This window comes from Oncorhynchus gorbuscha, linkage group LG07 (assembly GCF_021184085.1).
Source record: "Oncorhynchus gorbuscha isolate QuinsamMale2020 ecotype Even-year linkage group LG07, OgorEven_v1.0, whole genome shotgun sequence".
NCBI classification, from domain to species: Eukaryota; Metazoa; Chordata; class Actinopteri; order Salmoniformes; family Salmonidae; genus Oncorhynchus; species Oncorhynchus gorbuscha.
In genome coordinates this window covers 45,493,835-45,511,764 of record NC_060179.1, presented here as the reverse complement: position 1 = coordinate 45,511,764, position 17,930 = coordinate 45,493,835, and the positions used below count along the sequence as shown (strand labels likewise).

At 42.9% G+C, this 17,930-nt stretch overlaps 1 protein-coding gene across 3 annotated transcripts in view; it reads right to left on the bottom strand.

The window, feature by feature from the left end:
- Window positions 1-10,450: 10,450 nt before the first annotated feature.
- LOC124039917 (leucine zipper putative tumor suppressor 2 homolog) overlaps window positions 10,451-17,930 on the bottom strand; it is a 41,616-nt gene continuing 34,136 nt past the window's right edge. For all 3 annotated transcript variants that reach the window (XM_046356470.1, XM_046356471.1, XM_046356472.1), the window contains 4 exons: window positions 16,561-17,150; window positions 15,800-16,387; window positions 15,321-15,584; window positions 10,451-12,723 (listed from right to left, as the gene is read on the bottom strand). In XM_046356470.1, the coding sequence (XP_046212426.1) occupies window positions 11,983-12,723; window positions 15,321-15,584; window positions 15,800-16,387; window positions 16,561-16,986 (2,019 nt within the window). In that variant the 5' untranslated portion in view covers window positions 16,987-17,150 and the 3' untranslated portion in view covers window positions 10,451-11,982. The remainder of the gene's footprint in view (window positions 12,724-15,320; window positions 15,585-15,799; window positions 16,388-16,560; window positions 17,151-17,930) is intronic.

The window sequence follows — 17,930 nt, the reverse complement described above, 5'->3', positions numbered from 1 at the left end:
GAGCCTCAGAAATCCTGCTCATTTCCTGGTTGCAGTTTCATCTAGGTTTTGCCTGAAGCTTCTGTTCTAGGGCACTCACAGATAATATCTTTGCAGTTCTGGAAACGTCAGAGTGTTTTCTTTCCAAAGCTATCAATTATATGCATAGTCGAGCATCTTTTTGTGACAAAATATTGCGCTTAAAACGGGCACGTCTTTTCATCCAAAAATGAAATAGCGTCCCCATAGACTTAACTGGTTTTAAGAATGTGAAATGTGCAAAGCTGTCATCAAGGCAAAGAAAGGGAGGCTATTTGAATAATATAAAATATAAAATACATTTTGAGTTGTTTAACACTTTTTTGGTAACTACATGATTCCATATGTGTTATTTCATAGTTTTGATGACTTTTGACTGGTACTGTATATATATACTTAAATTATAATTTTTTAAACACATATTTAACCCCTTTTTTGGGTCGGCACAAAACCACCTTCAAGGTACCGGTTACCTTTAGACTAGTCCTGTGACACTTGTGGTTGTAGAGAAAAATGGAGAACACCATCGTGAGATTCTCCCTTTTCCATAGATTGGTCATAATAGTTTTGTATGCCAAACCGTTCGGAACACTACCAATGTTTTCTGAGAAGACAGATTTTCGGGACGTCTCATGGTCTGGCAAACACCGCTGTAGCTCTGCAACCTTCCACTGCAGATGTGGAAGTGCGACACTGGCGGATTTGGTGGATTGAGACGCATCCAATGCAACAAAAAGGATATCTCTAGCTTAAACTGACAGATTTTGATGGGGACTTTTGTTACGTTACTTAGATTGAAGCACCGGTGCGTCAATTGACTCAAGGGGGGTAATAATCCCGTCAACATATCAGCAGATATTTCAAGAGGAACCTAAAGGGTCTGGTCAGACCACTTGGGTCATATCACCAGGTGTCATGGAGAAATCAGAGGTACCCAGCACCTCCACCTATGAAAATGAGCAGGTCACTGAAGAAATTCTAGACAAAGATAACACAGAACAGGAGGTGACATCTTAACTGATCACAATAATACTCTGCAAAAACCTGGGTGCCTTTGGTGGTTTCTATATTATCCTATCTTTCGCACCTCTCTGTATCATTTAAGGGCTTTTCCGGTTCTAACCTTTGTTGATGGTAACTGCTTCTGCACATTCTTTTAAAGGATTGCCCTCTCCCTGAGGTTAAGAAATACGGTTCGGAAAGGCTAGATGTGCAGGCTAGAGCTGAGAGCGGAGACTAGAAATCTATAGATATGGATGAATTTCTGCAATGATTGTAACGTTGTTTTGTATCACAAACTGGTCACCAGGTGAATTATACACCTGAACCTGCTGATTCTACCCAATTAGAAGCCGAGTCAATCTCAGTACCAGAGAATGATGATGTCAAACCAGACAAGACTCTCTCTGAGAGGGGACAAACTGAGGATCCACAAGATAAACACAAACCTCTTTCTCCTGACCATCAGGGCCAAGAAAAGGTGATGGCTTTATACCCAACACAGATGATTAGAAATAACATATAGGAATGTGTGCCGAGAGAGGGAAGGATATCTAGACAAGACAGAAGGGACACATTGGACAGACAGAGAAAGTTAACAGATGACTGAAACAATGATAGCCAGTGGGAGACAGTCAATGTTGTTTTCAGGACTGAATGATAGAAAAGAGAGTAGAAGCAAGAATACAAGAAGCAGGAAAGAAAAGAGTAATCAATCAGAAAAACACATCTTTTTAGATTTTTGGCCAATCGGAAAACACTTGTATCAAACATTTAGAGGACTGCTGTCAGAAAAGAAAAACCAGCAAATGAGGGAGGATAAGTGCATTCGGTGAACTGAACCAAGACATTTCTTTCCAACAAACATTTTCAGCAGGTGATTGATGAACCTGATACACCTGAAACTAGTGAACCTGCTAATTCTACACAAGTAGAGTCAACCTCAGGACCAGAGAATGATGATGTCAAACCAGACGAGAATCACTCAGACTGAGGACCCACAAGAGACAAACCTCCATCTGACCACCAGGACCAAGAGAAGGCTTCATGTGACACATACCCAAGACAGATTTCAATTATTGATTATGATTTAGAATGTATTTTTAGAGACATGCTAAACATTTCCATCTTCTGTTTTTACCCAAAGACTTAGCAATTGACTTTTCATTCAGGGAAGAAAATACTAAATAAATGGATGACAAACCAGGAAAAGAAATAGGAAAGATCATGGAGAAATGGTGCCGAAGGAGAAGATGTCTAGAAAATACAGTGAGGAATCAAGTCTGAAGGAGGAATGTGTTGTGAGGTGTTCAAGCCAGCCAAGAGATATCAGACAGGGATCATAATCTCAGAGGAGAAGGAGATAGGGCATGTGATGTCAGAGAAAGGTTACCCACAAAATGAGAGAGACAGGCTTAAAACATGGTTTCTTACTCAACCAGTTTCCCTCTGACAAACTCAACATAGGAGGCTGATGTGTCACGGTATCACAAGTGACACTATTGATCCCACACAGGAAGTCATAGCCTCAGAGAAGGATGAGGTCAAACCCGATGTGACGCAATCTGAGGAGGGAGCGGAGATGTCATGGGGGGCACTTGAACACACCACTGAGACACATTTACACTGTACAACTACAATATCATGCTTAAGATAAGAGACATTATAATCAAGTGTGGAGTGAATGACTGAGGAATACAGGTATAAACAGGTTTAGTAATTTACAAATCTATAGCCTTAGCTGCGGGAAGATGTTTGTTGGTGGGGGTGCCGAATCTTTGGGGACCTGCACTACATTTACATTTACATTTAAGTCATTTAGCAGACGCTCTTATCCAGAGCGACTTACAAATTGGTGCATTCACCTTATGACATCCAGTAGAACAGTCACTTTACAATAGTGCATCTAAATCTTAAAGGGGGGGGGGTGAGAAGTATTACTTATCCTATCCTAGAGGCAGCTATATTGGTCTGCTAATACAGGACTAGTAAAGGCCCAGTACACAAAAATTCAACATTTTGGCATTATTATTATTATTGATTGAAAAAATGTGATTTTTCCCACGGCTATGTCAGTAGCCTACACTTTCCAGTGAAGTGTGTAATTTCCATCTAAATCCTATTCTGTTTTTCAGGAGGAAGAGGAGGACCGGTAAGATGTGGAATTTAGATTTTCCTACATGACATTATCTGGACAAAGAAGTGGAATGATAGCATAAAGATCTATAGGTTATAACATTCTACATCTGATTCAGTTTATTTTGTTTATTAGGATCCCCATTAGCTACTGCACATGCAGCAGCTACTCTTCCTGGGGTCCACATACCATTTGCAAATACATGACAAAGTACAGAACAGTAATAGACGAGAACAACATGAGATATTAAAATTAAATTCAAAATATTTTTTTATATATAAAATAAAAGTTATATATAGGAAATACACCAAGAGACAAAAAATAATATTTACACACTATTCATATTTAATATATACATATTCATATGTACAGTTAAATTCGATCTCTAGAAAGAGGAGAGGCGCTGTGATAAAATACAGATACAAATATATATTGTAAAGGTAAACTTGCTTTTTCCCTGAGTAAACTCTGGTGGCAGAGCATTCCACAACGACATGGCTCGATACATAACTGAGCAATAAATGAAATATGTTTTTGGTTTGGGTACCATGAAGAAACCCATAGTGGTGTGCTATGGCGATTTTAGCATGTCAATCTTGGTGGGGCAAACGCAACCAATTTTATTTGAGATATATGACAGCAATGCCACTACACAGCATGTTAGTATTTTATCAGGTCTATGTGGTCTACAAAGGAAGTGTAACGGCTTTCCTCTTCCTCTTCTGAGTATCGGACCAATATGCAGCGTGGTAAGTGTTCATCTTGGTTTTTAATAAGAACACTGAACAAAACAATAAACGACAATGTGACAAAACAAAACCGAAACAGTTCCGTGTGGAAACAAACCCTGACACGGAAAATAAACACAAGTGGGAAAAGGCTACCTAAGTATGATTCTCAATCAGAGACAACTAACGACACCTGCCTCTGATTGAGAACCATACCAGGCCAAACGCAAAAACACAACATAGAAAACGGAACATAGACTACCCACCCAACTCACGCCCTGACCTTACTAAAACAAAGACATAAAGGAACTAAGGTCAGAACGTGACAGGAAGGACAATACAATTACGAGGATCCACCTTTATAGACAATATACCGAAGCACTGACAGCGCATTGCCCAAACAAAACAACCCTTGCAATATCAACTGGATTACATGGGTCTATCTATATTACTCAACTTTTTGTTGAAAAATAATATTTGAATGTGATGAGATTGTCAATGGATAACATGGTTACAGACCCAAAAAGAGGATGTACTATCCCCTCCTCGTGAAGAAAAGCACATGAGATAACATAATACATAATGATGAATTAGATACTAATGAGAGACCTACAGTACACTTGGAAAGTATTCAGACTCCTTCACTTTTCCCAAATTTTGTTACGTTTCAGCCTTATTCTATTTTTTTCCCCGTCATCAATCTATGCACAATACCCCATAATGACGAAGCAAAAACCTTTTTACATTTATTTTCGCATATGTATAAAACATAAAAACGGAAATATAAAATGTACTTAATACTTTGTTGAAGCACCTTTGGCAGCGATTACAGCCTCTAGTCTTCTTGGGTATGACGCTACAAGCTTAGCACATTTGTATTTGGGGAATTTCTCCCATTCTCTGCAGATCTTCTCAAGCTCTGTCAGGTTGGATGGGGAGCGCCGCTGCACAGCTATTTTACAGGTCTCTCCAGATATGTTAGATCGGGATTCAAGTCCGGGTTCTGCTGCTGAAAAACATCCCCACAGCATGATGCTGCCACCACTATGCTTCACCGTGGTGTTGATCAGGTGATGATTGGAGCCTGGTTTCCTCCAGACCCGACGTTTGGCATTCAGGCAAAGAGTTCAAACTTAGTTTCATCAGACCAGAGAACCTTGTTTCTCATATAACTGATTGGTGGAGTGCTGCAGAGATGGTTGTCCTTCTGGAAGTTTCTCCCATCTCCACAGAGGAACTCTGGAGCTCTGTCAGAGTGAGCATTGGGTTCTTGGTCACCCCCTGACCAAGGCCCTTCTCCCCGATTGCTTAGTTTGGCTGGGTGGCCAGCTCTAGGAAGAGTCTTGGTGGTTCCAAACTTCCTCCATTTATGAAGGATGGAGGCCACTGTGTTCTTTGGGGATGTCTTTGTACCATTCCCCAGACCTGTGCCTCAACAGAATCCTACGGACAATTCCTTTGACCTCATGGCTTGGTTTTTGCTCTGACATGCACTGTCAACTATGGGACCTTAAATAGACAAGTGTGTGCCTTTCCAAATCATGTCCAATCAATTTAATTTACCACAGGTGGACTCCAATTAAGTTGTAGAAACATCTCAAAGATGATCAGTGGAAACAGAATGCACCAGAGCTCAATTTCAAGTCTCATAGCAAAGGGTCTGAATACTTATGTAAATAAGGAATTTCTGTTTTCACATTGTCATTATGGGGTATTATGTCTTATTTAATCAACTTAACAAGAAATCTGTAATGTAAAACAAAATGTGGAAAAAGTGAAGGGGTAGGAATACTTTTCGAATGCACTGTATTTAAGAAATAACAATTGAGATGTACAAACTAAGGGGGAACAATGAGCTGATAAGAGGCAAGCAGTAATTTCGATTAAGACATTAATGAGCGAGTAGTCAATTGAAGTATTTGTTCAGCACTTTTGAAGTGTACAGCAACATAATTCAGAACATGGGCTGTTCTTACAGTATCCCCCCCCCCACCAAGTCAGAACCATAGAAAAAATAACGGGGACATACAGTAGATGCAGATAATGAAAGCTGTTAATATATTTGATGATGATGAGTTCTGATAAGGAGGTACCAAATTCTTTGGGGGAGACACATGGGCTACTAACAGCTTACTGCTACACAACATACACTTAGTATTACTTTATTAGCTACTGTATGCATATCTCCCTTGCTTATTACATAATTTGTTATTATTACATGATGTTTCATGTGAATGTTTGTCCTTTTAAACATGGAAAAGAGACCCTTTCAGACATGTTTAAACCCAGACTTGGACCACACACCCCCTCCAATGAATAGCAGGCAGGGGAAGCACAATAGTGATTGCTTTGAGATGCTTGGAGTTAGCCACTGAATCGTTCCAAACCACTCATTGTTGAATTTGCAATTTCCGACTAGTTGTGTAATGTTTATGGCCGATGAGCACCGATACATTTTATCTATACTTTATCTTCATATGACAAGGATTGAAAGGGATTTGCCAGTAGATTGTAGATGTGATTCATGATGATAACTGCTTGTTAGCTTGCTAGCTAAGATTGAGAAAGTATGATGTTGACATGATCAGTCCAATTAAAGTGACTGTAGACATAACGTGATTTGACCTAATTTTATCTGTGGCCGATGACCTTGAGCCAGGGACGTCACTAGAGATTCATGGATAGGGAGGCTAAGCCTCTTTTAGGGGGGTCTGGGCATACTCACCCAGGATTTTAAAAATATATATATCTTTTCATCATAGATTTTACACCTGTTGTTACACTAAAAATACATAAAAATAAGGTTAGTTATTTTTGGTCAAGGTTGGCTAAATGTATACATGTCTCATAGTTTGAGGTAGACACCGATCTAATATTTAAACAGTATCATGCACGTAAATTCGACTAAATTCGACTAATGAGCTAAATAAAATGTAAAAAAACAGAAAAATAATTATAAATCTTATAAAAAAGTAAGATCCCAAACAAATATTACAACCTATATTACAGAACTGCTCCTCCTGCTTCTCTCTTTTGATGGTTATTTTGTGGTTGGATGCATCAAAGTGTATCTCCTATTTTTAAAGGTGGCAAAGTGGTCAATAACACTATTGTGGCTTAGTGGCCCAAGCACTTCACCCGCAATGGACATGACTGCAAGACTTGCAAGACTTTTCCTTCCCATTGTCTTACACAACCAGGAGTGCAGCCGGCACAGTGCACTAAAGGATATTTCACAGGGGCAGCTGCTCACTGGAACTGTGAGGGCAACCCGAATGATTTCCTTCAGAGAAGGAAACATATCATCATCCAGGAGGTTATGCACAGCAAGTACATCTTTGGGAGGACGTCCAGCCTCTCTTTTCTGGGCATGAAAGTTTCTGGCCACCAACATCTCTTGTGTTTTAACATCAATACCGTAGTGCTTGGCAAACTCAGTTCAGCATGATGTATCTAGGAAGTTTTTTGAGTTGGGGCTGCATGCTTGTACTGTACATACATACATACACACACACACACACCATTTTCCTCTTCCCACTCGGCCCTTCTCTCACCCCATCCCCATCATTGCGTCTCTCAATACATGCATTTTAAACAAATTTACAAACAGAAATTAAACAAAAAAGCTCAGTTTAAACCAAGAAGTTAGGTTCCACACATGGAACGTACAGTGTATTTCTGAAATACATAGATCACCACCATTCTAAGAGAATCCTTGTAGCATAATAGCTGATACCTTAGGTTCTAGGTCATTTAAATAAGGTTCCCACATTTTGTAGAACTGATCTGTTTTAGAATGTAATGTACATGTCAGATATTCTAATGGATCCCATTCAAATAGTATCTTATGCCAATCTTTAATAGAAGGAACCTTATCACTAATCCACTGTAAGAGGATGTTTTTCTTCGCTGCGAAGGTCAGGATGTTGTAAAGCCTCCTTTTACCCACAGAAGTAACATGCCTACTAGGGAGACCTAACAGTAAAGAAACTGGGTCCAATTCTAGATCAACCCCTAGGATCTTTTCAATTTCTTGCAGAACACCAGACCAGTATCTTTCTATTTTGGTACATGACCATAAACAATGTGTTAGGGTGCCTGTATCAGTTTTGCATTTAAGACACTGAGGGGAAGAGGAAGTGGGGCTAAAAGCATGTCTGCGATTTGGGGATATATGCAATCTGTGTATTATTCTATAATTGGATTGATCTAGTACGGTTACATATAGATATTGTTTTTGTATATCTCCAAATGTCCTCCCACATCTCTTCACCAGTAGTAACAGACAATTCTCTCTCTCACACTTGTTTCACCCTCTGTGTGTTGACAGCAGAAAAGGACCTTACAACATCATACAACAGACTTACAGACATTTTCCTTTGTGGGAAAAAAAAAGCATTCTTTCAATGACAGACATATCAGGGTTACCAATTAAGGTGGTGCTCTTCAGAATATAATCTTACTTGTAGGAAGCGGAAAAAGTCCTGCTTTGGGAGTCGATATTTCTCAACCATCTGCTCAAATGACAATAAAATCTTATCAGCAAATAAGTCATTTAGTCTGCGTATGCCCTTATTAAGCCAAAAGTGAAAGCCAGCATCCAGCAATCCTGGACCAAAATCTGGGTTGTTAAGAATCCCCCAAAAAAAAAAAAAAAAAAAATCTGAACCAAAAATCTCAAATTTGGACTCACCAGACCAAAGGACAGATTTCCACCGGTCTAATGTCCATTGATCGTGTTTCCTGGCCCAAGCAAGTCTCTTCTTATTGGTGTCCTTTAGTAGTGGTTTCTTTGCAGCAATTAAACCATGAAGAACTGATTCACACAGTCTCCTCTGAACAGTTGATGTTTAGATGTGTCTGTTACTTGAACTCTGAAGCATTTATTTGGGATGCAATTTCTGAGGCGGGTAACTCTAATGAACTTATCCTCTGCAGCAGAGGTAACTCTGGGCCTTCCTTTCCTGTGGCGGTCCTCATGAGAGCCAGTTTCATCATAGCGCTTGGTGGTTTTTGTGATTGCACTTGAAGAAACTTTGAAAGTTCTTGAAATTTTCCAGATTGACTGACCTTCATGTCTTAAAGTAATTATGGACTGTAGTCCTGCTTTGCCTATTTGAGCTGTTCTTGCCATAATATGGACTTGGTCTTTTACCAAATAGGGTTATCTTCCGTATACCACCTCTACCTTGTCACAACACAACTGATTGGCTCAAACGCATTGTTGAAAGAAATTCCACAAATTCACTTTTAACAAGGCACACATGTTAATTGAAATGCATTCCAGGTGACTACCTCATGAAGCTGGTTGAGAGAATGCAAAGTGTGTGCAAAGCTGTCATCAAGGCAAAGGGTGTCTACTTTGAAGAACCTGTTTAACACTCTTTTCGTTACTACATTATTCCATGTGTTATTTCATAGTTTTGATGTCTTCACTATTATTCTACAATGTAGAAAATAGTAAAAATAAAGAAAAACCCTGGAATGAGTAGGTGTGTCCAAACTTTGGAATGGTACTTTATATATTTACCCCAAAAATATGGGGTATTGGAAATGATGCAGAGAATTACATTGATGGAAGCCACAATCTGCAATATTAAAGATAATTGACCCACTAATGATGTAGTCCCTGACAAAAGACTGATTCCCTTCACAGAAAAATGGGGTTTGGTTTGGAGTTCCAAGACCTAAAGCCTAGGAGCAACACAAACAGAAGCTCCACAGGCTATAGTGAAAAGTGAAGGTCTAAAGGAATTATGTGGGCTAATAGGAAACTTCTGTTCCCTCTATGGGGACCCAAGAGGATCTGACCAATCAAACGAGGGGAGGAAGAGACCTGCCGCCATGGGAATCAGCAGACAGTGACTTATGTGCTGTCCTAAAGCATCAAGCCACTCTGAGCCAATAGTAGACCAGTTCACACAATTCTTCCTTTCACATTAGTTATGTTATTTTATTTATCATCACAGACACTTTCGAAAATTATGCAAAATAAATACACATCTATATATATAGACATTTCTTAGAATTATACTTAAATCATTAACACACCAGCTAATTTATGCAAACTGTAATCCGACTGCCTTTCAGGACCCCTGTGAAGTGAACTAATGGTTGTTTGTCTGAGCCAGTGTGTAGAGGTGGGTGGGAGTGCTGCTAGTGACCAGAAGATGGCAGGCTTAGATCACATCCACCTGTCAGTCATGAACATGTTGATATCAGTTGTAAACATGCTAAGTTTCTCAAATTCTTGGTGTCAAGAAGTGTCTACAGAGGCGATACAATCTAGATAAAGGAGGAGAGTGACATGTTACCACAATGTACGTGTATAAACAGGGCTTAACATCATAAAATAAAAAGAGTATCTGATCATGTTTTACTTCTGTGGCTATAAAAAGAGTATCTGATCATGTTTTACTTCTGTGGCTTGACGTTCCTTGTCTGACTTAATAGAATCAACCATTCAATACATGCTTAATGATAATTTAACCAAACCGTTGTAATTATGTAACAGTTTGTCATAAAATGTTTTGAGCCAAACATCAGTAATCCATTTGAAAAGCAGCTATTCGTTTTATCGTTCGTTTTATTAAAGACAGTCAGTTGATACAAGACATTTACAGCATGGAAATATACATTTAATGTAAAAAAAAATTGTACTGTAGAACCATGAGTAGCCTTCACACATACACCAATATGCAGACATGGTACTGTAAGGAACCAACAGGACATGTGACATTGCTTTGGTCTATTCACAGTGGCTATGTTTATTTTGAAATAGATTATATCTCTAAGAAATCTATTATATTTCACCATATACGATGTCAGTATTAAGGATATCTACAGTGAAGGGTTAACAGCGATAAGGGACATTTAAGTGTCATCCTCTTGTGAATGGGTGTGTTTTTTTCCGATACAGAAGTTGATGAAAAGGTAAGTCCTATCATGGTCAGTCTAATTTAACGTTTTAAAAGACGACGGGCTCTATTAAATCTGTGTCACTGAAGCGGTAGAGATTGATCCGACATATACAGTGGTTACTGTGAATGCTGACGCGGGAACATTGCCTTTAAATTTAAATTCCTCTAACGTGGAACTTCCACAATGTGGATTGAATAGAGCCCGAAACGTCGCTCACTTAGTGCATGTCTTCTCTCACAGCCTGTACAAAAAGCACCTTCACAAACAGCCAGTGCAGCGTACAAATATTGCCAGAGAAACACAAAGATCCATAGAGATTCATCCATCCGTGCTTTTGTACGTCGGTGAAGGGAGATCAAAGGTAAAGTCGATTCTCTTCACAATAATAGAAAGCATATCAGAGTGTGCTTTAGCGACTTTTACCTTGAATTTCCATGGTGTCTCATTTTCTACCTGGAGATACTGTATAGAAATTAAAGACCACTAAGGTCCATATTTAGATATATGTGTCACATGGAATGAGGAGGCTTTTGGTAACATTGAAGCGTTTCCCTTTTTTTGCCATTGAACCTGAAGTACCTGCATTGAACCTGTAGTATCTGAGAACATGCTGAAGAACACTAGTGTTATCAAGCTCTGCCTACCAAGAACACAAGACCACCCACGGTGAATGACGAGGAAGTACAAATTCCTAGGAAGAGCGCCGAGCCCCCCTGTGTGTTTACATGATGTTCAGCGAGTAATTCTAGGAATAGCTAAAAAATAAAAAATAAACTGGATGTATTCCCTCCAAGCTGTACGAGACTCAACAGACTTCAAAATCAAACTCCCGGTTAGTGAACTCTCATTCAACCACATCAACTCACCATGTCTGTGAGAGACAGAAGTGTGTGTGTGCATTCTTTCGTGTATGTGTGTGTGTATCGACATTAGCCAGCGGGAGTCAACCATACTAATGAGACAGTGAGACGGCGTGGAAAAGCAGGAACATACGGAGCGTAGACCAACTATAGACAGACTACTACATACTGTAGAGACCCTGAAGAAACCATAAGGAAGGATCCTGACCTACTAAGTCATTATAGAGGCTATCTGGATTCCTATAGACGCTCCTAGGGGATCAGTTGTATATGGCTGATAGGGAGATGGAGGAGGAGACAGAGAGAAAAAGTGGTGGTGTCAGATCTCAGTAGCGGTGATCTCGTCAAAGTTGATCTCGTTGCCACTGCCTTCATCCTGCTCCTCCAGCTCGTCCCGGGTCTCCAGTTCTAGACTGAGCTTGCGCAGCATTCGCTCCAGCGCCCGGTTCCTCCGGTACATCCCCACGTAGTTCTGCTGCAGCTGCTTCTGATACTGGATCACCTTGTCCTTTTCCTCCTGCCAGACCCTGTGCTCCTCCTCAAAGCTACATGCCTGCTCCTCCCCCCGCTGGCGTTCTGTGACTAACTCCGCCCTCAGACCGTCCATCTGCAGCCGGAGGCTCTGGAGGGCCTCGCTCTCATAGGCCCTGGCCTCGTCGCTCTCATAGGTCAACAAGTGTGGCTCCTCCCCCTCTGGGAAGGCCTGGCACTGCCTGCCTCCACCACCATTGTGGGCGGGGCTCTGGAGGCTTGTCTGATTGGTGGCGGAAGCACGGAGGCGGGCGGTCTCCTCCTCCAGTCGGCCCACCTTCTGGCGGAGGAGCTGGGCCTCACTCTTGCGGCGCTGCAGCTCGTTCTGGCACACCTCCAGTTCCATGGTGCGTGTGTGGCCGGCAGTGTTGGCCTCTTGCAGCAGGCCCTGGCTGGTGGTGAGCTCACCAAGGGAGTCCCGAAGCTGTCCACGCAGAGAGACGATCTCCCCCATGCGCTGAGCCAGCTCCCCCTGGACATCTTTCATCTGCTGCTTCAGCAGGGAGATCTCCCCAGACTTCTGACACACCTGGATGAAACACAACTAGTGTCATATAGAGGAAACACACCACAAATATGTGGGAATATGACAAGTCATTCAGACCCCTTGACTTTTTCCACATTTTGTTACTTTACAGCCTTATTCTAAAATATATTCAACAAAATAAATTATTCTTCAATTTACACACAATACCCCATAACGACAAAGTGAAAACAGGTTTTAAAATTATTGACTTAAGTATTCAGACCCTTTGCTATGAGACTTGAAATTGAGCTCAGGAGCATCCTGTTTCCTTTGATCATCCTTGATGTTTCTACAACTTGATTGGAGTCCACCTGTGGTAAATTCAATTGATTGGTTATAATTTGGAGAGGCACATACCTGTCTATATAAAGTCCCACAGTTGAAAGTGCATGTCAGAGCAAAAACCAAGCCATGACGTCGAAGGAATTGTCCGTAGAGCTCGGGGACAGGATTGTGTCAAGGCACAGATCTGGAGAATGGTACCAAAACATTTCTGCTAAATAGAAGGTCCCCAAAAGCACAGTGGCCTCCATCATTCTTAAATTGAAGAAGTTTGGAACCGACCAAGACTCTTCCTCGAGCTGGCAAACCGTCCAAACTGAGCAATCGGGGGAGAAGGACCTTAGTCAGGGAGGTGACCAAGAACCCGATGGTCACTGACAGAGCTGCAGAGTTCCTCTGTGGAGATGGGAGAACCTTCCAGAAGGACAGCCATCTCTGCAGTACTCCAACAATCAGGCCTTTATCGTAGAGTGGCCAGACAGAACCACTCCTCAGTAAAAGGCACATGAAAGCCCGCTTTAAATTTGCCGAAAGGCACCTAGAAGACTCTCATACCATGAGAAACAAGATTCTCTGGTCTGATGAAACCAAGATTACACTCTTTAGCCTGAATGCCAGGCGTCACGTCTGGAAGAAACCTGGCACCATCCCTACGGTGAAGCATGGCGGTGGCAGCATCATGTTGTGGGGATGTTTTTTTCGGTGGCAGGGACTAGGAGAGTCGTCAGGATCAAGGGAAAGATGAACGGAGTAAAGTACAGAGAGATCCTTGATCAAAACCTGTTCCAGAGCGCTCAGGACCTCAGACTGGGGCGAAGGTTGACCATCCAACAGGACAACGAGTTTGAGCACACAGCCAAGACCATGCAGGAGTGGCTTCAGGACAAGTCTCTGAATGTCCTTTAGTGGCCCAGCCAGAGCCCTGACTTGAATCCGATGGAACATCTCTGGAGAAACCTGATAATAGCTGTGCAGCAACACTCCCCATCCAACCAGAGAAGAATGGGAGAAACTTCCAAAATACAGGTGTGCCGAGATAATAGCGTCACACCCAAGACTCGAGGCTGTAATCGCTGCCAAAGGTGCTTCAACAAAGTACTAGGGTCTGAATACTGAATAAGAACAGGGTCTGAACACTTATGTAAATGTCATATATATTTTAAAAATATATATATACATTTGTAAAAAAATTCTAAAAACCTGTTTTTGATTTGTCATTATGGGGTATTGTGTATTGTCTGTAGATTGATGAAGGAAAAATAACATACAAAAACATTTTAGAATAAAGCTGTAACGTAACAAAATGTGGAAAAAGTCAAGGGGTCTGAATCCTTTCCAAATGCACTGTATACTGTGTAAACATTTGAATATATTCCCTCATACACTGAGTGTACAAAACATTAGTAAGTATTTCCATGACTTAGGCTGACCAGGTGAATCCAGGAGAAAGCCATGATCCCTTATTGATGTAACTTGTTAAATCCATTTCAAATCAGTGTAGATGAATGGGAGGAGACAGGTTAAAATAAGGATCTTTAAGCCTTTGATTGTGTATGTGTGCCATTAAGAGGGTGAAGATTTAAGTGCTTTGGAACGGGGTATGGTAGTAGGTGCCAGGCGCACCAATTTGAGTGCGTCAAGAACTGCAACGCTGCTATGTTTTTCACACACAACAGTTTCCCACGTGTATCAAGAATGGTTCACCACCCAAAAGACATCCAGCCAACTTGACAACTGTAGGGAGCATTGGAGTCAACATGGGCCAGCATCCCTGTGGAACTCTTTTGACACCTTGTAGTCTCTATACCCCTACATTTTGAGGCTGTTCTGAGGGCAAACGGGGGTACAACTCAATAATAGGAAAGTGTTCCTAAAGTTTTGTACACTCAGTGTATGAGGAAATATATTAGAGAGAGAGCAGGGAGCTTGGTGTCTTTGTTACAATGTGATTGATGATGGTGGGACACTGTGCCAGGCTCTAGCCTGCCAAACATGCCTGGGGAAGCATATTACTGAGGGTACCATTTATACTACACTATCAGTACCCCATTGTACTGAATCATTTAATTTAAATTGCCTGTCCGACTGTGCCAACAATTACTCAAAATGAGTTAGTGGCATTCATGAATTGTGTAAAATTCACTGTCTTTATTGTCTATACAAGAGTACCCCCGAGTAGACACATACTGCTAGCATTGGGGCAGACCCTCAGCCACTTCCTCAACGAGATCTACAGAAGTGCCTAAGACCTAGGGAGGTAGGGACTAGAGTATGGGTGGATTTGAAATGGGGCCACAGACCGTGACGGTCCATCTCACCTCCCACTTGGTCTCATCCAGCCTGGACCCTAACTGAATCTTCTCGTAGGAGGTACAGCGCTCCTCCAGCTTCTCCCTCTCCTGCAGCAGCTGGCCGAAGTCCTCCTGGAGCAGCTTCTTCTCCTGTTGCAGCTGGAAGACCTGCAGCTGGAGCACCTGCTGGGCACGCTGGGCCTTCTGGGACTGGGTCTGCATCCGCGTGGCGCAGCTCTGACGCAACTCCTCCAGCTCCAGCTCACAGCGCTTCTGCTTCTCCTCATAAACCTGGGGAAAGAGGGAAGACGGGGGTTGGGTAGGTGAAGGTGGCATTGTGTGTGTGGTGATTGTAAGGGTTTTCGTGTCCCAATAAGTCATGACATTTGTCATTGTGTGATGGTACATGGTGTGTGAGAGAGAGAGCTTGGTGTCTTCATGCTTTTTAGAATATATGACAAGATAATGTGTCCAATGCTCTTTTGTCCATCTACCTCACCACGTACCTGGCATATAGCCACTTCGTTCTCGTCCAGGTTGTCTCTGAGCTGCTGCAGCTCCACGTTTCTCTCCCTCAGCTTATCCTCCAGGTCCCTCACTACTCCCTCGTACCCCCCCTCCACAGGGGCTGGCGAGCGCTCGCTCGACCCGCTGTCCGACAGGGGCTGGCCACGTCCGCTCACCGACCCTGTGCTCTTACTGGACGAGGAGCACCCACTGTCCGAGTTGGAGTGCCCGTGTGCGTTCTTCGTGGGCTCCAGGTGGGCACTGCCAGGCGGGTAGTCTGCGGGCGCCAGGCTGCAGGGGATGCTGCCATAGGGGGGCAGGCTCGTCAGGGAATTCCGTCCCGAGTCAGACATGGAGCAGGTCTGGCTGCCCCCGCCCGTGTGGCGCCCGCCGCTGTAAGAGTTGCGATTCTCCGAGCAGGGCGGCAAGGTGTCCATATGGCTACCAGGTGACAACAGGTTGAGGTTGTTCTGGCAGTCTGATAGACTGGCCCTGTCGTGGCGAGGGGAAAGGAACTGCATGGAGTTGTGACTCTTGGGGACGACGGGTTTGAAGGCAGTGGGCCGGATCACTGTTTTCTCCATGTTCTGAGAGGTGAGAGGGAAAGACCAAATGGTTTGTTGGGTAAGAGGTTGTAAATAATGTTTATTCAGTGAACGTTTCATTCATTTCTTCTAATCGTGTTATTGTGAGAGTGGATTGATCTACTTCAAAGAGACTGAATGACTGTTCCATATAGCCTGGACAGGGCCACACTCACCTTCTCCAGCTTCCCTGACACGGGGACCAGTTTGGGAGGGGGTTCTTCCACGTTCCCATTGAGGCTCCCAAGCTGCCGATCCTTGGCCTCCCCTGTGTCAATCCCGGTCCCAGGGCTTCCATGAACCACAGTGTTGTCATTCCAGTCTCCCACATAGTCCTGGTTCAGATACGAGTAATTCCCATTGGTCCCGCTGTCCTTACTGGAGCCAATCACCATCAAAGGCTTCCTGTTGCCAGGCGGAGTGAGGCTACTGAGCAGCGGATCCTGAGATGTGTCAAAGGAGGCCAGGCAGGAAGTGGCGCCCAACGTGGTTCTGTGGAGCCTGGTGGAGCCCGGCTCGGGGACAACATCAACGGGCCGGTAGTGACGCACCAGGTGGGCCGGGCCGGGGTGCTGGGCGATAAGGCTGCTGACGGAGCCCATAGCCTCCTGGGAGTTGGAGGTGGAGGGGAGGTTGGGGGGGTGTGTGGGGGGCAGAGGGGCGGGGGTTTCCGCTGAGGCCGGGGGGTGTGGTGGCACTCAGCAGAGATGGACAGAGCCTGAACCAGGGCCATGATGGCTGCTGCTCAGTGAGACACCCACACGATCTGGGGGACAGAGGGAGAAACAGGGGTACACATTGTCAAATTAATGGGAACTTTCAAAGTAGCAAAGCAATAACAAATCTTTACAGCAGGAATATGTATCAGAGGGAGCATGTTTGGTCTATCGAACCATCCAGGGTCGTGCTAAGGAGAGCTCAACATTCTGAACATTGTTCTATTGATACATGACTCCATGATTCCCTAAATAAATGTTCACAGACATGCTTTGTTGTGATGTAAAATATTCAACATTACAGAAAATAATGTTTGAACTTTGTGACCCTGGTAAAACCATAAAAACTGCATGGATACAAAAGAAAATATGTTCTCCTCCTACAGTTAAATTAACATATGGTAGACATACAGTAGATGAAAAATAGACGGACAGACAGAGCAGCACAAACATTGGCTTCAGGCCTCATATCGGAAATGGTCTCTGACATGATGCTCATGGCGGGAAGCAACTGTCCGTCTCCCTACATCCCCTTCAACCTCCTTTCAAAACAACGACGTGCAAACTAGGGGGAGAGAATTAACATCGTAGGGCACTCAATTGGTAATGACATCTCTCATTAAAAAGTCAAAAGCTACTGTTCACGAACAGGTTAGTAAACAACTATTAGTGATTTGATTTATTAGGATCCCAATTAGCCTGCTCCAGTGAGGTGGCAACCGACTCCTACCAACCAGTGATCTCATCTAAATCAGATGATCTCCTCATCCAAACCGTGATACAACACAGTACACACACTGTGACATCATCAGTCCCAAGGCACAGCGTTT